At 47.0% G+C, this 22,941-nt stretch overlaps 1 protein-coding gene across 2 annotated transcripts; it reads right to left on the minus strand.

The window, feature by feature from the left end:
* Positions 1-1,843: 1,843 nt before the first annotated feature.
* LOC127335216 (probable amino acid permease 7) lies at positions 1,844-15,277 on the minus strand. Of its 2 annotated transcripts, none has more exons than XM_051361823.2 (7): positions 14,919-15,277; positions 14,566-14,802; positions 11,218-11,311; positions 3,264-3,478; positions 2,888-3,021; positions 2,573-2,800; positions 1,844-2,470 (listed from the first exon to the last, which is right to left on the minus strand). In XM_051361823.2, the coding sequence occupies exons 1-7, from the start codon at positions 14,992-14,994 to the stop codon at positions 2,069-2,071; spliced, it is 1,386 nt and encodes a 461-aa protein (XP_051217783.1). In that variant the 5' UTR covers positions 14,995-15,277; the 3' UTR covers positions 1,844-2,068. The 2 variants fall into 2 exon arrangements, with proteins under 2 accessions (XP_051217783.1, XP_051217784.1); XM_051361824.2 differs by lacking the exons at positions 11,218-11,311; positions 14,566-14,802; positions 14,919-15,277 and adding exons at positions 3,608-3,701; positions 3,858-4,091; positions 4,216-4,690.
* Positions 15,278-22,941: the final 7,664 nt, after the last annotated feature.

Here is a 22,941-nt window from a genome sequence, read left to right on the forward strand (position 1 = left end):
CGGTTCTGCCACGACATGACCCAACGAAGGGAAAGCAGAGTGATTTTGGAATTACCAATTCCAAAACCAGGGGGGCATGTGTTATCACCAGAATTTGACCGAGTCAGAGGTGGACCGCGATCAAGATGGATTTGAAGAATATACATGGTAGAATTACGTGAATCGGCCTGTTATGCTGAGTTTGGGCTAGTTTGCCCTTGTATCTGTAACATATTAGGATATGTGTCGATTAGTTAGAGTTTTGCCCGTGCACGGTTAGGTGCACGCCTACGTTAGAAAGTCCCCTGGACTATAAATATGTATCTAGGGTTTATGGAATAAACAACAACCAACGTTCAACCAAACAAATCAATCTCGGCGCATCGCCAACTCCTTCGTCTCGAGGGTTTCTACCGGTAAGCGACATGCTGCCTAGATCGCATCTTGCGATCTAGGCCGCACAAGCTCCACGAGGTTCAACCGTTGCTCGTACAGACGCCTTGTTGAGGGCGAGCAACGTAGTTATCATAGATGTGTTAGGGTTAGCATAGTTCTTCGCGTAACATGCTATCGTAGTGCAACCCTTGCATGTCTAGCCGCCCTCACACCTATCTTAGGTGTGGGGGCGGCACCCCGCTTGATCATTATTTAGTAGATCTGATCCGTTACGATTGCTCCTTGTTCTACAAGGATTAGTTTAATATCTGCAATAGTTAGGCCTTACAAAGGGGGGGAGGATCCAGCGGCGCGTAGGGTGTCGTTCGCTAGTCCTAAACAGGATGTTCCGGGGATCAACTTCGTGTTGGTTTTTAGGCCTTGTTTAGGATCGGCTTACGATCACCGTGCGTGGCCGCGAGGCCCAACCTGGAGTAGGATGATCCGATTATGCGGTGAAAACCCTAAATCGTCGTAGATCTAATTAGCTTTATCTTGATCAAGCAGGACCACCATATATTCGTGCACCCCGTACGAATCATGGGTGGATCGGCTCCTTGAGCCGATTCACAGGATAACCTGAGAGCCGATCGAGGCTCGTATTTAATGTTTACGTGTATGCCATGCAGGAAACTAAGCGAGGCATCTCCATCACCTTCCTGACCAGGTATAGGTCAGGTGGCACGCCCTTGCAATCAGCATCGGACGTGTGACCAGAAGGCTTTGCGGGCCGTCGCTCGGAGGGACCTCAGCCAGCCGCAGCTCTAGGTTGTTCCCGGCTCTACCGTGTTGACCGTCGCTGCCCGCCGGTGGGTTTTGACGGTCAACAGGAATTCACTATAACTTTTTGATCACTGATATTTGTGAAAAATTTAGTGACTGGTTAATATATATAGAAAATGAATGTATAATTTTAGACATGCAAGTTTGGACTAAGTGAGGTCAAATATTTAGTGACTATTAGATGATCTTTACGAGTAAATTTTGAATAGTTGCGCATTAGGAAAAGCAGAGCTTCTTCTTCTATAGAATCGGATAAAATTAAACTAGAAGTGTCAGGCCCAAGAGGTACAAATTGATCTGGATAAACTATTCTTGGAATAGGTATTTTACATGGATCTTTGCAGCAAAGACAGTCTATGTAGCGCCATTTATATGTGTTGTACAGTCCGGTTACACTCTTGATATGAGGCTGCTACTTTATTTGACGATCCTTGTACCCAAGAACACCAAGCTTAGGGTCCGCAATTCCAAGAACCCATCGGATCATGTTCTTTCCACCATTTCAGTAATATCAACCGCACAGACGCATGGTTTAAGCATGCTCGGTACTACTACTGACCAAGCAGTGCACGACAGAATTCATCACATTCTTTCCAAGTAATTTGGCAATCTAACATGATGTGTAGTACTACATGCTTCAATCCAATGCAGGAGCCAGAAGGAAGGCACTGAAAACGGTGTGCCATTCCCCGATCGATCCTGCTGTGCAAGAATACAACAACATGCCTGTGTACTCCGTTGTTCATCACCACACCACGGAGGGAGAAAACTAATACTCCCCGTCCCAGATCACATACACGGTAGTGACGTCCATCACAATTTACACTAGAAAAGAAATCTAGAAGAAGAATCTCTCCTGAATGTACATATACTAGCCTAGCTTCTGGCTGATGACGCCCTGGACGGAGCCGACGAGCGCGAAGGCGCTGACGAGGAGGCAGAGGGCGCTGAAGCCCTGGAGGACGACCCAGCGCGTGGACCAGCGGGGCACCTTCCGCTGGATGAAGTACATCTCGACGGGGAAGTAGATGGCGAGCGGCCAGAAGTTGAGCGCGCCCAGCAGCGCCAGCACCTCGTTGAAGTAGGGGACGAAGAGCGCCACGGCCGTGGTGCTCGCCACATAGAGCGTGCGGAAGCAGACGCGCAGCAGGTTCACCCTGAATGCCGGCAGCAGCGGCAGCTTGACGGTGTGGAAATCGTTGACGAAGCCGCTCTCCGGGTACCGCTCCGCGAAGTACCTGTCCGCGAACTGGTAGATCGGCTGGCTGTACACCTGCATTTTGTTTTGTTTTCAGAGCATGCGCCGGTGTCTGCTAGGGGTTATGCATTCTGTGACCACTCGGACTGAACAAGTTTCAGGGTTTTTTGGGAGTACCTGGTAGCCACCCAGGAGGTGGATGATGATGCAGGCGTTGGCGAAGTCGATGAGCCAGTAGGGCTCGTAGAAGCCGAAGCCGGTGAGGAGGTTGCCTGGCGCGTCGCTCCCGAAGGCGGCGTAGCCGAAGCAGCCGCAGCAGAGGTAGAAGAAGGTGGTGACCATGATGGAGATGATGGACGCCTTCTTCATCGTCTTGTTCTCGGCCGGTGGCGACTTGAGGGTGTCCTATGATATTGGCACACACAGGTGAAACAGTGAAGATTCAGTTTATGAATTCAAAAGATACGGGATGCTGCAGCTGGTTGGGCGTACCTGAATTTCCAATAGGATCAAGGAGTACGGGTAGGCGAACGCGATGTCGCCGATGGCCTGCGAGACGCGCCATACCTTGGCGACAGGAGTTTTCATAGGCACACCCGTTATGCTTCCTTTGATAACACCATTAGCTGACGAACAGGAACAGACGTGTGAGCTCAATTATGTGACCTCAAAGTGCATACTATGTCACTCTCAAGCCACACCGCGCTATAATCCAAGTATACATGGCCTGGGAAATGGTCTACTGTTGGTGTACCAGTGTACGACTGACAAGACAATTTCTGTTCACTAGTCACACACGACATGACTTAAATTCAGTGAGTCTAGCTAAGAGCAGAAACCCAAGAAATAAGGAGGACAGCATACGTACAGATGGTGTTGGCGAGGCCAAGCCCGAGGCCGATGAAGGCGTAGGAGAAGGACATGATGGCGGCGACGACGGAGAGCCATGCCATGTCGTGGAAGTCCGGTATGAAGGAGAGGAGGAGCTGCATCCCGCCGAACATGAGCATGTAGTAGCTGCCGTCGTAGGTGCACGGAGCCTGGTGCCCGCGCGCGTGGTAGCAGTTTGCCTTGAGAATCGCCCTGCAGCATGCAAGATGACCGAATTAGAAAAGGAAGGCAGGATCATCTTCATCCAAGGAGTCACATGATACTTGGTCGATCTGGCGCTTCACTGCAGCTAAAGAATGGCTGGCGCGGGGCGGCGACTACCTCATGCTAGTGGCGGTGGTGATGGTGTAGGCGACGCCGCAGCCGTAGAGGCTGAGGAACTGCAGCGAGCCGCACGCCCAGGTGTGCTTCCTGCCTGAGGACGTTATCACAGCACAGTGAAGCGATGATGTACATAGATACAACGCCGATCAAATCACAGCACCAGAGCAGCACAAGCAGAGTACACGTAGCAGCTCAACCATGCCGATGGAATTGCTGATACTAGTAGGTTTCTAGTACGATAGTATACCGAGGTAGAAGCGGACGGCGTCCATGTAGGAGCGGTTCCTGGGACCCTTCTCGGCGTCCTGGGAGCGGTAGCAGTAGGAGAGGAGGGAGGCGGAGACGTAGGTGACGACCGCGAAGCAGATCAGGGTCGCCGGGCCTGCCACCCACCCTAGCTGCGCCACGCTCCACGCCAGCGACAGCACCCCGGACCCGATCACCGCCGTGATGATGTGCGCCGCGCACGTCCACGCCGTCCCTGAAGCAAGCAACGCGATTCGACCCGTCGGCGACAGCACTAGCAACAACGTTGAGGAAACGAAACAACAACGGTGTGTCGAGCCGCCCACGACGCGCGCAAAGATCGGACTCAGAACGTGTACCGGTGCGTGGCGGGCTGCCATCGTCGTCGTCGCAGCGGCCGTCGACCACCTCGAGGGAGTGGTGCACCGCCATTGTCACCAGCACAGAGCTAACCCGTGCCCAAGATTGGCCGCTTTCGAGGAACACAGGAGTGGCAGGGGCAGGCGCGATTTAAGGCCTATACGGCGGCACACGACATCTGCCGCGGGCCCCGCGGCGACGTCTTTCCGTCGGTTTTGACTGTTTGGTTTGCCCGGCGCGCGGGTGGGTCGGCCGGAGACGACGACTACGAGAGGTAACACCGCCGTACCCATGTGTTGCTGCGCGCGCGTGAATCTCTCGAGTTTTTGGCTGTTGCCATCGCGGTTTCGTCCGCTTCCTGTCAACTTTTTCCCTGGGGCGAGAAGCGCGGCCGGGTTCACGCCCCCCTTCCCTCGCGCTGAATTAGTGAGGCTGGACCGCAGGAGATCGCTGGTCAGCTGAGGGAGAAAAATATTTGTGAATCTCAAAAGAGTTTGTCTTCTATCTTTATGATAGAACAAACATGCGGCGGAAATGTGGATGCGGATATGACTAGTTAAAAGTCGGCATCTTGACGGGTGCCTTTGATCACGTTTGGATTTGAAGATAAACAGTGGATTTTGTTTGTAACAGCATCTCCAGAGTGAACTGATTTCCAATCCCAAAAAACTACCACCGTCTCCAAAAATCGTGCTCCAGCAAATTCTCAAAATGGTTCCAAATTCGTTTTTTGGGAGGGAAAAAAACAAATCGAAGAATTCACTCTGTGTTGACCGCCGAGCACGAGCCCTATCGGCGGCAGGGAAAGGAAGCAGTAGTGCGGTGGAGTTAATGTTGGTCGGCCGCCCATATCCTCTGTTGCCGCGGCCGCGAGAAACGCGCGAGTAGCCAGCCACTAGGGTAGCAAAGTGGTCTTGCTCTCGAACCGCGAGTTTGCGGCAAAGCGGTCGTGCCCAAGCGTCGACGCTAGTCCATGGACTAGACGACACGAGTTGCGTTTGTCAACGAATGCGGCCTCCTCCACGCGCAAGGGAGGCGATGGAAAGGGGTAGCTAACGGTGCCGAGCTCTAGCACGAGGCAACGTGGAGGCCTCCGCTTGCAATGGTCTCCTCAGATTCATCGAAGGGAGAGAGATTGGACAAGAAGACGAAAAGATTGAGAGAGAGGGAATGTGAGAGGAGACAAATAGGGGAAACGACTTACATGTGGAGCCACCTCTCACTAAGACAGTGAGTAAGGGAGAGAATGAGAGCAGTGAGAGGTGCCAAAACTGGAAACATACTTTCACCTTCTGCTTAAGCCGAGGAATTGCAGATGGGTTGTTGGAATGAAGGATCCTTGACCGGAAAACTACAGGAGTTAGTGGATGATACGAATACGAGACATGTAAATACTCTTTGCGTACATGAGACTAGATGGGCAGGTCAAAAGGCGAGGAAAGTTGAGAATACCGGTTTTAAGCTTTGGTATTCAGGGTCAGTCGGCACTAAGAACGATATAGGCTTCCTCACAGGCAAGACCCTATGGATTAGTGGACGTTCGGACACAGGGGATAGGATTATCCTAGTCAAGCTACTTGTTGAGAATCTTGTCCTGAACGTTACTAGTGCTTATACCCCACAAGTTGGGCTCGACATGAGCGCTAAGAGACAATTTGTGGACGACTTGGAGAACGTCGTTCGAAGTGTGTCGACAAACAAGAAGCTTTTTATTGGAGAAGATATCAATGAACGTGTGTGTACAACTAACATAGGGTTTGAGGATGTGCATGGAGGCTTCGGGTATGGCGACAGAAACCAGGAGGGTAAAGGCATGTACCGTCGGACAAGATATCAATGGACATGTGTGCACAACTAACATATGGTTTGAGGTGTGCATGGAGGCTTCGGTTATGGAGACAGAAACCAGGAGGTTATGGCGATAGAAACCAGGAGGGTAGAGGCTTTTTATCGGAGAAGATATCAATGGACATGTGTGTACAACTAACATAGGGTTTGAGGGTGTGCATGAAGGCTTCCCTAGACTCTGCACTTGCCTACCACTTATTGGTAGCAAACACCTTATTTGGGAAGAGGCAATCTCACTTAGTGACCATTAGTGCCCAACACTCTAGCCAGATTGACTTTGTCCTTACTAGAGGAATGGATATGAGGGCTTGTATGGATTGCAAGGTGATCTTGGGAAGTGTGTTGTGGCGCAACATAAGCTTGTGGTGGCCTACTTTTGCTTTCACGCTCGTGTAACACGACACAAATGCGACGAAATCACAAGAACAAAGAGGTGGAAGCTCAAAGGCGATGCTCGACAGACCATTAGGAAGAGGATGATCACGGTAATACCATGGGACGAAGAGGGAGCTGCAGATAGCATGTGGTTGAATATGGCAACTTCCATTCGGAAGGTAGCTAGGGAGGTTCTTTGAGTGACAAAGGGGAAGATGCATGAAGCTAAGGACACATGCTGGTGGAACATGGATGTCCAAAATGACATTAAGGAGAAGAAGCAATGCTACAAGAGTTGCACCAACATAGAAGCACAAGCCACATTGTGAAGTACAAAGAGGCAAATAAAAATGCAAGGCGAGACGTGACGTGAGTGAAGCAAGAGCTGGGCCTATGATGATCTATATGAGATACCATGAACAAAGGAAGGCGATAATGATATGTACAAGATGGCGAAAATTGCAAGAGGGAGATGAGGGACCTCAACCAAGTTAAATGCTTCAAGGACGAGGCAAATCGACTTCTAGTGAAAGATGAAGAGATCAAGAATATATGGAGAAAGTACTTTGATGGATTATTCAATGATAGGAATGGGACTAACATGACTGAGCTGGATGACTCCTTTGATGCACCAATAGGCATTTCATGCGGAGGATCCCAGAGCTTGAGGTTAAGGAGGCCTTTAAAAGGATGAAAGGAGGAGAGGTCATGGGTCATGATGATGTCCAAATTGAGGTGTGGAGAAACCTTGTAGACATGGCAATAGTATGGCTAACTAGTATATTCAACCACATTTTTTTAGTCAAACAAGATGCCCAAAGAGTGAAGAAAGAGCATTATTAGTACATATCTTCAAGAATAAAAGAGATATTCAAAGTTATATTAATTACCGATGAATCAAACTTATTAGCCATACTATGAAACTTTGAGAGATTCATTGAGCATCGCTTGAGGATAGTGACAAATGTCACTAAAAACCAATTCGGTTTTATGCCCGGAAGATCAACTAGAAAGGAAATTTTCTTACTTCACCAACTTATGGAGAGATATAGGGAGTAGAAGGAGGACCTACATATGACCTTCATGGACTTGGGGAAGGCATATGACAAGATACCAACGATAGTCATGTGGTCAGCGCAGGAGAAACACAAAGTTCCAACAAAGTACATTACCCATCACAAGAGATATGTACGATAATGTTGTGACAAGTGTTCGCGCAGATGATAGTGATATCGATACCTTTCTAATCACGATAGGATTACATCAAGGGTCAGCCATGAACCCATACATGTTTTCCTCGGTGAATGATGATGGATGAGGTCACAAGGGGTATACAAGGAGATATTCCTTGGTGTATGCTCTTTGCTGATGATGTGGAGCTAGTAGATGAGACCGGGGTTGGGGTAATAGTTGGACCAGGACCGATTACTTGCGATGCGACTTTAGTGGTGTTAGGTGCGAAGACAAAGATGTTAGTTTACAAGGATAAATAGTGCCTAAGAGGGACACCGTCCGGTACTTGCGATCAATGCTGCAAAGCAATGACGATATCGATAAGGATGTTTGCCACAAGATCGAAGTGGGATGGATGAAGTGGCAACAAGTATCTGGCATCCTATGCGAGAAGAAGGTCCCACAAAACATAAAATTTAAGTATTATAGGGAAGCAATCAGATCGTTGATGCTATACGATGCACAATGGTGTCCCACTAAAAGACAACACATCCAACATATGAGTATTGTGGAGATGTGCATGCTATAGTGGATGTGTGGCCATACAAGAAAGGACTGGATTAGGAACGAGGTAAAACGGGAAAAGCTAGTCCAACACTGACTAAGGTGGTTTGTTCATATCCAACAAAGCCGTCCAAAATCATCGGTTAACAATGGAATTTTAAGAAGTATGTAAAATACAAAGAGGGGCAGAGGATGACCAAGTTTAACATAGGTGGAGGCGGTAAAACATACGTAAGGGATTAGAATGTCCCAACAAAATTAGCTCTTGATAGGAACATATAGAAATCAACGATCAATGTGTCGGAATCTTAGTTTACTAGTTTTCTTTTTCTCGTTCTGTTGGGTTTTATGTCTAGCATGCCGGCGACGCAACTTGCTTGAAAAAAAAGGTTTTGATTTTCTTCTTGTTGGTGAAGCTTAGGAAAAACATGCTCCAATATTTTCTTTCCCCTCTCCCAAAATATGTTTTCGAGTCATTTTTTTCTCTTGAGCATGATGTGAGGTCATGCCACTTTGACACTAAAGGCAAGTGGGCTGGCAATGCCCATGGAGATGGTTGAGACATTGGACCTACCGAGCGTAGTACCATGTTAGAACATTGAAGGACTGCAAGTACCAATTCCCATTGGAGCTGGTTGGGCCATTGATTGATCCTAACAAGCGTAGGACCATAGTATACAACATGGAATGATGTTTCGGCCTGGGATTGGATGGCCGACCAACTTGGCAACAACAACAACTGCCCATCCCCCAATCGTTTTTGATCTTTGTCTCCACGCTCGATAGGAAATCTGTCAATTATTGACTGGGTATGACCAAGGAAATACAGCAATGGTGGGCGACATTACAGCGTACCATGAAATGATATTCTCCTGAATTGCTTCGCTTTTGGACACTCGCTCTCTTGCAAGTAGCCTGCTCGGGTACCGGCCAGTGGGGGTGTTTTGGTCAAGAGGAGGCGTCACCTTTAGGCCTCGTTCGTTTACTCCCTGCGAGCCATGGATTGTGGCCGCCTCCTTCTGGTTTTCTAGCCCGGCGTGCTAATTTTTCCAGCCCACTAGAATTAGGTCTTCGTTTATTCCAGATGGGAATATTAGCCCAATTTTTCCCGTTCATCTTGTACTGAGATGGTCTAGAATTTTTTTTACCCCCATCCAACGTGTGGAAAATTTTCCACAACGCGAGACACACCAAAGAACAAGCGAAGGGGTACAGCAACTCGGTGATCCATGTGGTTTAAACGAATATATACATTTGGAAGGGGATAAAGCGGAATTGGTGTTGCATGGATTGGGTGATGGTATGAGATTAACCTAATCCAAGCCTGGATTGGTTCCGTCCTTGGATTGAATCCCGAAGAAACGAACAAGCCCTTAGCCAGATCGAGTTGGAGTTTTTGGTCTTTCGGGAATCTACCTAGAGCAACTTTAGCGGACCCTTTTGAAGTGGTCAAGCCCTTAAATTACATACTTTTACTGTACTGGTAGGAAAAACTGATCCAAACAGACTCCTTAAAATTGCCTGGCCCTTAATTTTTAAAATTGGCGCTATAAGTTCACACCCGAGATCCTTGTATTCTCAGTTTAGGAGGCACAAATGACGGTGCTCTGTATAGCGGTCAATGCTGACGGTTGGGGAGTTTAAGCTTGCGCCTTTGCCCTTCCGCTACAGAACTTGCCGGATCTGGCCAAATTCTGCCGCACCGCCGCAATAACTGACGAACTCTGCTAATTTCCAGTGATTCGTGGAGACTGTATGAATTTGTAGATGTCGTGGAACAACGGCATGGACTTGGCAGCGGCGCATAGTCGCCGGTCATGGATCCTGGAGGTCCCCGAGGTAAGGCAGAACACCTCACAGATGTGGACCACAGAGGTGCCCAAGGTGAGGCGCAACACCTTGTAGACATCGAGGTCAGGCGGGGCGGCACCGGTGAGTTGGGCGCGCGGGGGTGGGGCGGAGCGTGGCGGGAAGAGGCACCACTGTGCGGGACAGGTGTGGGGAAGAAGAGTGGGGTCCCATGTAATTTAAGAGCCAATTTAGCAACTCAAAATACACGTGTTGGGCTGGCGCTGGTAGGCGAGGCTGTGCTGTACGTGATAGGTGTGGAAATCAAGAGGGGGAAAGGAAAGTAATAACATCTGGGTCCTATGTTATACAAGATCCAGTTTTACATTATTTGTAGCTAATCTAGCACGTCAAAATACAATTGCAAGTGCTTTTATTCGTGTTTTTACGGTTCTAGAGTTGCTCTTACGCTAGTGCTGGCTTGCAGCCGGTAGCTCTCTATGAGAGCTGCTTTGTTGACTTGAGACGTTCCTGCTAGCGCGGCTCGAGAAAGGAAAATAATTGAGACCAAATTCGGTACGACATTCTCGCGCATGCTAAGCACCAAGCAGACGATGACAACCCGGAGCCGGAGGCAAACAAGTTGACAATGGCATCTGATCCAGGATCCGAGGGCACAACAGTGATGGCTACGTTAATTTGATATAGTCCAATAGACCGTCACGGACAAATGAAAAGGGAAACATGATATATGACGTCGAATTTTCCCCTAAAAAGGATATATGACGTCGAATTTGGGCAGATATATATTTGGTGACGAGACAGGTTCCCACGTTTTTGTTTTTTTTTAGCAGTAGCCAGGTTCCCACGTCCTATTGGGCCTGGAGGCAGATCCAAGTTTTGGGAACAGCTGGCCTGGGCTGGGCTGGTGCGTAGGGAGAAATTATTGTGGCCTGCATGCGTAGGCCGGGTAAGGAACGGTAACGGCCTTTGCGGGGCAACGAGGCGGCCAGCCAGGAGCCCAGGATTGAACACTCCGCTAGATTACTTCTTTTATTTTCTGGAACATGAAAACACTCCACTAGAAAAAACCAGCGTCTGAACAACACTTGAGCTGAGCTGAGCTGAGTCAGTCTTGTTAACACAAGTCAAAACGGACAGTAATTTCTCGGGAACATTGGAACCATGCGATTCCCCTAGAGAGAGAACTGGTGCAGTTTCGCAGGTTGAAAAAAGGATGCATGTAATGTTACCTGAAGCTGGTGGAGGCAGTGATGGTGTAGGCGATCCCGTAGCCGAACAGTGCCGTTTGCTGCAACAACTGGCACACCCACGCGCTGCTGCTACCTGGCAATAATCATTTTATTTTATTTTTTCAGAAACGATCGGACACTGATAGAGCAGGAGCAAAATAAACATGTTGTTACAATAAAAGAAAATCGTGCAGGCATTTCGCAGCTTAAAATAAGCAGGGTCAGTCCCTCTGTTTTTTTTTAAATCTGCGTTCTAAGATTTATCAAAGTTAGTTGTTGCAATTTTTGATTAAAAAATATAGAAATAATATATCAAAATTATTAATATCAAATATATAAAATATAAAAATATACTTTATGACGATACTAATGCTAGCTCTCTCGAGTTATCTGCTGAGCACATCTCACAATTTTTTGCTCTTTGGGGGAAGATTGACCATGTTCAACTCAACCATGACGAGACATACACTATTGAGTGGAAGTTTATGGGTGATGGTTCCTACTCTTCCAAGCGGTGTCTGCGGTGCAATTTATGGCCCTCACCACCTCGGCCATGCCAAGGTGGGTTTGGAAGCAATGGGCGCCTCCCAAATGCCAATTGTTCGCTTGGTTAATCATTCAAAATAGGGTGTGGATGGCGAATAGGCTCGAGAAAAGAGGGTGGGACAATTGTGGGTGGTGCATGCTTTGCAACCAAGTTCATGAGTCCTCGCGCATCTCCTCTTCAAATGTAGGTTCACTTTAAGAGTGTGGTCAAAGGTCAAGGAGTGGTTTGGCAATCATGACATTAACCCTTCGAATTGGCATACCGCCCGTTCGGTGAGAGCTTGGTGGGCAGATTTTATTCATAGATGAAGTCCTACGAGGAAAGTGATTGCCTCTTTGACAATGCTAATCTCTTGGGATATTCGAAAGGAGAGAAATGCGAGGGTGTTTTGTAACACCTTCTCCGCTTCGATGGTTGTGTTAGAAAATATAAAGACTGGGGCAACATTATGGTCTTTAGCCGGGGCTAAGGCTTTGAGTGTTGTTATGGCGCGAGAGTAGACTTGGTCTTAGCCTTAGGCTTTTTGCCTAGCTATTTGGTTTGTAATATTTCTAAGTCCTTCTTCTTTATCAATGAAAATGACAAGTCTTTTGTCTTGTTACAAATATATATTACCTCTGTTCGTAAAAAGATGTGCATTGTTCGTCTAAATTTAGATGTATCTAGACACTATTTAGTCTATAGATACATTAAAATTTGCACAGAGCTCGAACATTCTTTTATAAAGGGAGGGAGTACAATATATACTAGTCCCTCCGTCCCAGGGAGGTTGTCATCTAGATACATCCAAATTTTGATAAATCTCAGACAACATTCATTGGATGGAGGGAATATATTGAAAATATTAATATTTTGTAAATATTTAATTAAAATCTATAAAGTTTGAGTTTAATCAAACTAAGTACGCGAAGTTATCGTAAATGGATGGAGTATCCAGTACTAAAATGTGTCTAGGTAATTGGGAATCTATAAAATCAGCGACACTTATTTCTAAACGAAGAGAATACCTTTTTTTAATGCTTGTTGAACGTACTGAAAAGTAAGATACAAGTATGTACACGTATGGTGTGTGCGCCACAAATTTTATTTAGAAAGGAAAGTTTTCGGGTCAAATAAATGATTTTATTTCTTTTATACAACCATAAATTTCTTTTTTATTTGCAATCCAAAAATAGAACTTTGTTTTTACCGAAACTTTATATGGAAACCTATGTCTCGAATTACCCTGCATTGCGGGTTTCGTCAAAGCTAAAATTTGTAAAATTTTACTAGGCGTATAAAAACACATCAATATTCGTGATAGTGGATACATATAATCTGAAATTATCTTTTTATGATAATTCCAATACCAATATTTGTTACTTCCTCCGATCCAAATTAATTGACTCCTTTTTGTGTGGATGCGGATGTAACTAGATGCATTTGTTGACTAGATACATCTGGATTCAGATAAAGTAAAGTCAATTGATTTGAATCGGAGGGAGTACATATTATGGATGTTGATATTTTTCTAAACGTTTAGTAAGAGTTTGCTAAATTTTAGTTTTACCAATCTTTTTAAAAATAAAAAAAGAATTATTACAAGCGTCTCGAATACTTTTCTGGAGCGACGTCGAGCTGAAACGAATCAGCTGCTGACCAGTGCCCCTTGCTTGCTTGTCACTCCCGCTAGCCATGGCCAGCTGTCTGTCTACTAATTCTCCGGTGCCAAACACCAACTGGTGTACAAGGACCAGCTGATCAAATTAGCGGCTCTCATCAGTGAGAGAGAGATCGAGTCGGAACGTGCGTGCGTGCGTGCCCACCACGTACCCTCAACCTATTTGACGTGTTCTGCTTCACCTCCACAAAATGCTCGGTCGAGCCGTACTGAACGTGCCGCCGGATTCACGAGCCTTCCATCTCGTGTGTCGCAGTTGTGCTCGTACTATCCATGTGTGTGTGACGACAGACGGACAATCTATATTTTTTCTCATTTGCAATGTAGTGTATGTGCAGAAGTTGCTTCTGTGTTTTTCCAGTTACTTGCACATTATTTTAGCACTACGAACGATCATGATCGGAAACCGTAATTGGAGCTCGAGCTTCATGGTGGCCATGTTTTCGAAAAATTCGAAATCAATATTTGTAAATTTCCAAAAATTTAGTTATATTGCATAATGTTGAACTCTGCCGGTATGCAAAAAATCTCAGTTCAAAGTGAATTGTATTTTAGGCTAAAAAAATGTACTGTAACACATTTCTAAAAATGTGTGTGGTTCGATCACTGCGCCCTGACTTTTTGTCAACCTAAAAAATACAACGAATTTTGGAATGATTTTTTTGCACACTAGTAGATTCATCGTTATCTACATCTAGGGTTTTTGCTTACGATTTTTAAAACTTCGCAATGTTGTTTACGATATTTCTCAGAAAAAAAAACTCCCTGCATGAGCCATTTGTCCACTCTCCTTGATAGATCATCTTCCCAGAAGTAATGAAGCAAGTGTGACAGAGATGTCTGTGGATAAGTACCCTTATACTAGCATAAAAAAGGCAGAACATAAGCGTAATTCTAAATACTACTTCATTTTTCCATTATCGTTATTTTGTTTAGCGACTTGATGCCAAACATCTGACTACTTGTTTGTAGCAGCACTGCTAGAGTATCCCAATTGTACCTGTCACTCAATCGGGTGAACGGATACGAACACTTCTTTTAATTAATTAAAAAGCATATCTTGTGAAGATTACGATCAGGGACAGTCGAACAGAAAAAATGACAAAAATTCTAAAGCGAGGGGAGACGTGGATGCGCGTACCTAGGTTGCGCTCGACGGCGTTGGCGTAGGTGCGGTTGCGGTGCGGGCCGTGCTCGGGGTCCGGCGAGCGGTAGCAGTCGGCGAAGATGGTGGACTGCAGCGCCGTGACGGAGGCGAACACCACCATGGTGCCAGGCCCGGCCACCCACCCCAGCTGCGCCATGCTCCACGCCAGCGACAGCACCCCGGACCCGATCACCGCCGTGATCACGTGCGCCGACGCCGTCCACTCGTTCCCTTCCGTTCCATCGAAATCGCAGAGACAGTCAGGATTCAGGAGGAACACGTCGGTACCAGGAGGAAGACGAAGATCCGAACGAATCGAGAATGGGGAAAAAGAGAGTGGTGCTCACCGTTCCTGACGATCTTCGAGCCATCGGAAGAGATGAGAGGGGCCGAGGCGTCGCCGCCGCCTTGGCCGAACGCCATAGTCGCCTCGTCGGAGGGATTCTACTCTACCTTCTTCCCGGCCCCGGCCCGCCGGACGGTGAAGTGGTTAATCGTGTTCCGGCCGGGGATCGACTCTCTGCACTGGATGGAGTTACTTGGCAAATGGTGGATTGGTGGCTGATAATTCAGAGCCGTGATTCGTCGAGGTAATGATGCGGCGGTGGATTGAGCGGCCGAGAAAGAGGCTTATTTCAATGGTGGACTCGCATCGGGTCTGGCGGCTCTGTTGTGACTGGCTTCCCCCAGCGTGTGCCGCGTGGAAGCCTGCTGCAGACTGGCGAGGTGCTACTTGGCGCTGTCTGATTGAGGAGTGGTCAATTCACAAGAGGTACAGCGGTGCACTGCGCGTAATTGCCGCATATCTTCAGGGCCACAGACTGTATATGCAATCAATTTGCCTTTCGAAATGTTGTGCAATCATTGCACTATGGATATGTTTTGTTCTTCGAACATTCCGGAGAGGGCTAGGGGCTGGGTCCAAGTACAGTATCATGGATCTCCTCTGTAGAAAGGGCCATGGGCACCTGGCCAGGTTGGCCTGACCAAGCCTGGCCCTAAAATCCTGGGCCAAAGCATGCCACTAGGATGGGCCTCGCAAATGGTTGAGATAACACTAAGGCTCGTCCCGAGGCCCGAAGCCCCACGAGCTTTTAACTCTGTGGGTTGGGCCCGGTCCTAAAATTTGAGCATGTCGATCAGGCCGAGCTAGGCCTAGCCCTATTTGGATATGTTTTTTTTTTTGCTAAGGTCTTTATTTAGCCCGGCTTGAGGTATCGCTAGGTATACTCGTGACGAATCTAGATTTCCTTTTAAAGGATAAAAACACATTTACCTCTTTATTAAAATATAATGTTTTTTAATCAAACGAGAATGTAAATTACCACTTTCTGAAGACGCGTGATTTGTTAACAAAAAAGTGTGAACTCTATAATGTGGTGCACAACCATATCACACTTAACTTTTCTGGGGAAAAAAACATTTTAGTTTTCGCTAGAAAGCAAACTAGTAGTAGTCCATGATAAAAGAAAAACTGAGTTCAAAAGTACCAAAACATCGAACTTAAAACAACAGGTGTGATGATGGTGTATTTGGTCAAGTATTTTCCTAGATACTAAATTCATGGTACCCAGTTTTGGAAAATTGCCTTAAGGAAACGGCGGGGTCATAACGCTCCTTTTTGAGTCAGCACCTGACGGGGGCATACCTTATCGGGTACCCACTATAACTATACCTAGTGCAATCCAACTGAAGGCCCACAAAACCCATGACGCATTGGCAACCGAAGCTCGGGAACCTGGCCTGCAACACAAGAACTTGCCGATACAAGGGTATCCTAACATGTAACTGACCCGGAGTCCAGAGACCTGGCCTCCTTTATAAGGACTAGGAGGGATCGATGGGAAGGAGAACTTACAACCTAGCAGATACGGAAGTCCACTGTAGCCATCACGACAAACTTTGAACCCTAATAATCCTCAATCAAGAACAAACAAGCAGCACATAGGGTTTTCCCTCCAGGGCTTAAAACTGGGTAAATTGTGTCCCTCGTGTTGTGTTTTTTGTACATCCACCAGTGCATCCTCTTCCCTAAAACACAAATCCATAACTCATGGGTGTTGCCATGGTACCTCCATGTTAGCACCCGACTGGAATTTTATCCTGAGTCGCGTGAGTCGATTTTTTCTATGGTGGCCTCGATCGTCTATTCGGGACAAACCTTACTATGGCGAGAGTCGCAACAACCACATCATACCATGGTTTTCCTATGAGTAGCATGTAAAGCTAGCTCATTGACAACCTAGTAGCATGAACGGGGGACTCTCCTATTGATGCGACTACCCAGCCCCAAAGTGAGCCGCACTCCTCCTGCTCCTATGTCAATACAACGATGGTGTGGTAGGATACCTTGTATGGCCCTAGTCGGTGAAGACGCGTCGACTTGGCAGGGTCAATGTAGGGGTTGTAGAGAGGTTACAGAGTGGATGAAAACATGATGTCTTGCGCTGGTAGGCAAGGCTCCTAGATGTCATGTCGTAGTGAGTGAGGCGGCCGGGAAAGATAGCACACAAGGTGGTCGATTAGGGTTGGACAAGGCGCTGTGCAAGGTGGTCAACGAGGACCAGGCTTTTAGTTGATCATTTTCTTCCTCCGCCTCTCTTTTTTGTTCCTCGTTCTCTTCATGGAGTTCTTCTTTTGTTATTTATTCTCTTCCTCTATTTTTCTCCCTTTTCACTTTCTAAGAACTACTTTCCTCGATAGCATATTTTTATTCATTCAAAACATTACTAGTATGAAGAGAGATATCACAAGTACTAATGTCACTAGTTTTAAAATATCTCAACAAGGGATGACAGATAGAGATAAGTCCATTCAGAGGCATATCAAATGTTTTTTCTCCTTACTTGGGGTATGTTTGGTTGGTGCCCAAGTTCGCCCTATCAAAATTTTGGCAGCCAATGCTAATATGGCCTTTGTTTGGTTCACTACACGAAAACGACGATGCCGAGGGCCAAAGCTACAACATAGGCCTTCCTTGCCTACAACATTTTTTGTATGCCAAAATTAGCATCGTCTAATATATTAACATTAATCAGGAAAATATTGCATAATCATCCAATAATTTTTTTTTGAGATAATCGTCCAATAATCTAAAAATCTAGTTGTAGTTAATTTCCTGCATCAACGATTTCCTGCCATTTCTTCGCATTTCATGCCTTCATTTATTGTGTATGCCTTGTAAACGTAACTAGGGAAAGAGAGATTGCGCTGACCCGACGTGCCTCGTTGGGTAGGGATCGTTTTATTATATATGAGGTACAAGTACAGAGTCCTATACCTATACGTACACAAGTCATACGTATATTCTAACATCCTCCATCAATCTCAACTAGTGAAAGATTGAGATTGCGTTTACAATGTTCAAACAATGGTAACGGGAGAGGTTTAGTAAAAATGTCAGCAACTTGATCCTTTGAAGAGATGAACCGAATCTGAAGTTGCTTACGAGAAACACGCTCACGGACAAAGTGAAAGTCCACTTCAATATGCTTCGTCCGAGCATGAAAAACTGGATTGGCTGACAAGTATGTAGCACCAATATTGTCACACCACAAAACTGGAGGCCGACCTTGAGGAACACCAAGTTCACGAAGCAAAGACTGTACCCAAACAAGCTCAGCAGTAGCATTAGCAAGGGCCTTGTACTCAGACTCAGTGCTTGACCTGGAAACTGTAGATTGCTTACGAGCACTCCAGGCAATAAGATTTCCTCCATAAAAGATAGCATGTCCCCCGGTGGATCGCCGATCATCAATATTTCCAGCCCAGTCAGCATCAGAGAAGGCTGAAAGTAGAGTAGAGGAGGAGGATCGGAGATGCAATCCAGTGTCCACAGTATACCGCACATAGCGTAGAACATGCTTGACAGCAGACCAATGAGGTGTACGAGGCTCATGAAGATACTGACACACCTTGTTCACCACAAATGACAGATCAGGACGTGTGACTGTAAGATACTGTAGACCACCAACAATACTACGGTACTGAGTAGCCTCCTCAGAAGAGAGTGGATCACCATCAGTGCTGCATAAACGCTCAGAAGACGCCATGGGAGTAGTCACATGTGTACACTTCAACATACCAGCTCGTGCAAGAAGATCAAGAGCATACTTGCGTTGTCGAAGAACCAGACTACCAGAAGTAGGCGAAGATACCTCAATCCCAAGAAAATAGTGCAGAACACCGAGATCCTTGACAGAGAACTCAGACCGGAGTTGACTGATCAGGCGAGGAATAGCAACTGACAGAGAACTGAGAACAATGATGTCATCAACATAGACCAAGAGATAGATCGTAACCTCCTTGCGGCGCAGAATAAACAAAGACGTATCGGCCACTGAAGGAGAGAACCCCAAAGAGACTAACACAGAACTGAGACGAGCATTCCAAGCACGAGGTGCCTGCTTCAGTCCATATAAGGATCTAACAAGCTTGCAGTAATGACCAGGCTTATCAGAATCAACAAAACCAGGAGGTTGTCTCATGTATACCTCCTCATCCAAGAAGCCATTCAGAAAGGCATTCTAAATATCAAGCTGTCGAATGTGCCAGCGCCGAGAGAGAGCCATAGAGAGAAACAAACGAATAGTAGCAGGCTTGACCACGGGGCTGAAAGTCTCATCATAATCCAGACCATAGCGCTGTTTGAAGCCTTTAGCAACAAGTCTTGCTTTGTATCTCTCAACAGAACCATCCGCATGAAGTTTCACCTTGAACACCCACCATGAATCAATCAGGTTAACACCCGCAATAGGAGGTACAAGATTCCATGTACCATTAGCCTGTAACGCAGAAAACTCAGCTTCCATAGCTTCACGCCAATGAGGAGTATGCAGAGCTTCCTTGTAGTCACGAGGTTCATGTGTATGCTTAAGAGCAGCATGAGCAGCAAGTACACAAGACCAGGGCACTGTACCATCAGTTCGTTGTTTAGGTTGCGAAATACCGCGACGCAAACGAGTGATAGGACCAGCTTGAGGAGCTGGTGGTGGCGGCGGAGGTGCTGATGTCGAAGGCGGTGACATAGGCATCCCAAATGGGCCTGCCGAAGATAGTACCCGGGGTTTACTGAAGGCCCACTACCCGAAGAATAAGAAGATTCGGGAGCCCAAGATGTATTTAAGGAAAGATAGAATTGTAATAGGAAGTGTTATTTGTAATCTTGCGGGATGAGTTAGAAACCTTCCCGGACTATGTAACTTGTATTACACGAATCCCTCGGCTCCGCCTCCTATATAAGGGGGAGTCGAGGGACACAGAGATCATCGAATCATTGTTTACAAACCCTAGTTTTCATAATCATCGAGTACTTTTCAGCTGAAACCTTCGAGATCTACTTGCCCTCTACTTCCAACTAAACCCTAGCCTACAATCCATAGGCATTGACAAGTTAATACCTTGTCAATTGGCGCCGACCGTGGGGACTAGAGGCGTAAGGATCTAATCTCGATGGCACGTTCAAGATCTTCGACATCATCAACTGCAAGCAACGCAATGGATCGAGGTAAACAGATCGCTGCTGGTCCTGTCGATTTTGTTCCTCACCCACCCTCCCGTTTGGATGCATATGCGTATCTGGAGGAGCCTATGGAGATGACGTTCGGAAGGTTTCGCTTTCGCGTCGAGAAGGAAGGATCGTATCGTGTCGAAATTCCGATTTCGTCGGGATCGTCGGCGGTCGATTCTGATTTTTCAAGCTATACATCGTCAACCGAATCAGGAGAAGAAGAAACTTCGTCGACACGCTACGTCAGCACCAGGGCAAGAGAGAAACTCGCCAAGATCTTCAGCGACATGTCGTTTGAGTCATCTGCGGACTCATATATAAGCGATGGCTCAAGCGATGTCGACAGTTATGACTTCATCGACAAATCTATTACAGTGGGCAAGGTCTTCATCAATCTCAACGATGGTGTCACCAAACCCAACATAGATCTGAATACAAAATATCATCAGATTTATGCCATTGAAGATCAAGAGGAAACATCTGAGGCTTTCGACGATCTGGGAAATCCATACGTCGATCCCTCCGATCTGCGACGAGGCCTGGGCAATAAATACGTCGGGCCACAGCCGCGACACAGAGTTCAACTCTCGCAAGCAGCGTGGGATAGGGCTGCGAGAGCTATGGACGGCTCAGAACCAATGGCCACCACAGCTACGCCAGAGGAATTGCAAGCATATCAATATAGGCTCGCACGAGCTGCAAGAGAACTGGAAAAACAGACAGCTGAGTTAAACAGAAGAAAGGAGGCAGCTTCGGCATCCAGCAGGAGAAGGGCAGATCTGAGTCGACAATCTAGAACTTCGGGTGATAGCCACAGGGAGGCTCGGAACAGAGCAAGATCAAGGTTACAACGCATACCCGAAGCAGAAAGAGAGGACTTGGTCCAAAACCTCGACATGTCTTTTATGTCGATAGATACAAGAGGAAATATCATCCCTAAGACACCAGAGGCTGGGTATATGGCGACACACGCTTTTATCCTCGCATCTAAACCACCTCCAGGCGATCCAAGGGAAACACTATACAATATGGCGGTAGCAGGAGTTGGAGCTATGGGGACAGCGTTTGTATCAACGCCTCCCGAAGGAGCGGCAAGGCAAAATAGTCCACGACCTGCAGCAGCAACAGCGGCAGCCCCTGAAGGACCAAGCGGAGCAAGAGACACGGCAGCACAAGCAAGGGTCGACAGAGCGCGGCAAAGCAGAAGGGAACATCGGCAATCCCCGGAGCTTAACGACGAAGATATGTGCGGTTTGCCATGCTTCACGAGGAGAGTCCGAAAAACTCGAGTTCCTTCAGGATTCAAGTTACCCGACAACTTCAAGAAATTCGATGGCCTTCAAGATCCAGAGGATTGGCTAGTTGATTATCTCGAGACAGTAAAGCTCACAGGAGGAACCAGAGCAACAGCTATGCAAAGCATCCAGGTGCATCTGAGTGGAGCCGCACGATCTTGGATAAAGAAACTTACCCCAAGATCTATCGACAGCTGGGAAAGCTTCGAGGATGTGTTCGTCAAGAACTTCTGGTCCACATGCAAGAAACCTGCGTCGTTGGAGGAGTTGAGAGCATGTCGACAAAAGCCAGATGAGCCAATGAGAAAATACATCCAAAGGTGGAACATCATCAAAAACTCGGCAGAAAATATATCTGACGAGAGAGCGATAGATGCGTTTGTCGCAGGAATCAGGCGTGGAGATTTCGTCGAGGACTTGGGAAGGACCAACCCAAAGACAGTATCCGCGTTAATGGAAATAGCAAACAGATGGGCAGATGGAGAAGATGCTGTCCACAACAAAAGGCACAGGTCGCCAGAGGAGGATCGTGGTCGAAATTATCAACCGAGGCGACGATTTCCTCGGCAGTACCCGAACTATGACGCTCCAGGACAAATTTCGGCAGGTTTTCGGGCAAACACAGGAGGAAACAATAGAGATGATTATCAGAGAAGCAGTGAGCAGCGAGGCGATAACAGGGACGATTCTCGCAACAACAGGCAAAATAGCGGGCCTAGGTTCTCGAGGCCTTTCGTTTCCCCCGAAGAAATGATGAATGGGCCGTGTCAGATGCACTTTTTCCTCGACAGCAACGGAAAAAGACAGTCAGGGCACCTGCAGAAAGAATGTCGCAATTTCCAGGGAATGCTAAGGTATGTAGAGCACGCTAACGCTCGGGCAGCACAGAGAAATCCTCGAGAACCCAGGAGCGAGATTCACCTGCCACCACCTCCCGCGATTACAGAAGACAATCGACATCAACTCAGAATAGCGGCAGCACCTCCACCACCACCTTATGTTGATCCTAACTCTGACGGAGCAGTGTCGATGATTCAGAAGGGAAGGCCATCCAATAGAGCTCAGAAAGTAATCTCACGACAGGTGTTTATGGCAGAAAAAATGCCTCCACCAACTGTCGAGTATCTTAATTGGTCAGGGCAAGATATTGGCTTCACCATAGCAGATCATCCGCAGCAAGTTCCTCGACCAGGGCAGTCAAGACTTATTTTGCCGCTATTATTGCGGGATTTGATGTCTCTCGAGTGTTCATAGACGGCGGCAGCAGCTTAAACCTTATGTATGCAGATACATTGAGGAAGATGAACATATCCTTAGCAAACTTGAAGCCAACAGACACAAGGTTCCACGGTATCACACCGGAGAAACCAAGTTATCCATTGGGGAAGATCAATCTCGACGTTCAGTTTGGAACCCGAGAGAATTATAGAATCGAGCGGCTGGAATTTGAAGTCGTGGATTTTCCGTCGCAATATCACGCTCTGTTGGGACGACCAGCATATGCTAGATTTATGGCGGTGCCACATTATACATACCTGTTGTGGAGGTTGCCTGGACCAAAGGGAC

This window comes from Lolium perenne, chromosome 2 (assembly GCF_019359855.2).
Source record: "Lolium perenne isolate Kyuss_39 chromosome 2, Kyuss_2.0, whole genome shotgun sequence".
NCBI lineage: Eukaryota > Viridiplantae > Streptophyta > Magnoliopsida > Poales > Poaceae > Lolium > Lolium perenne.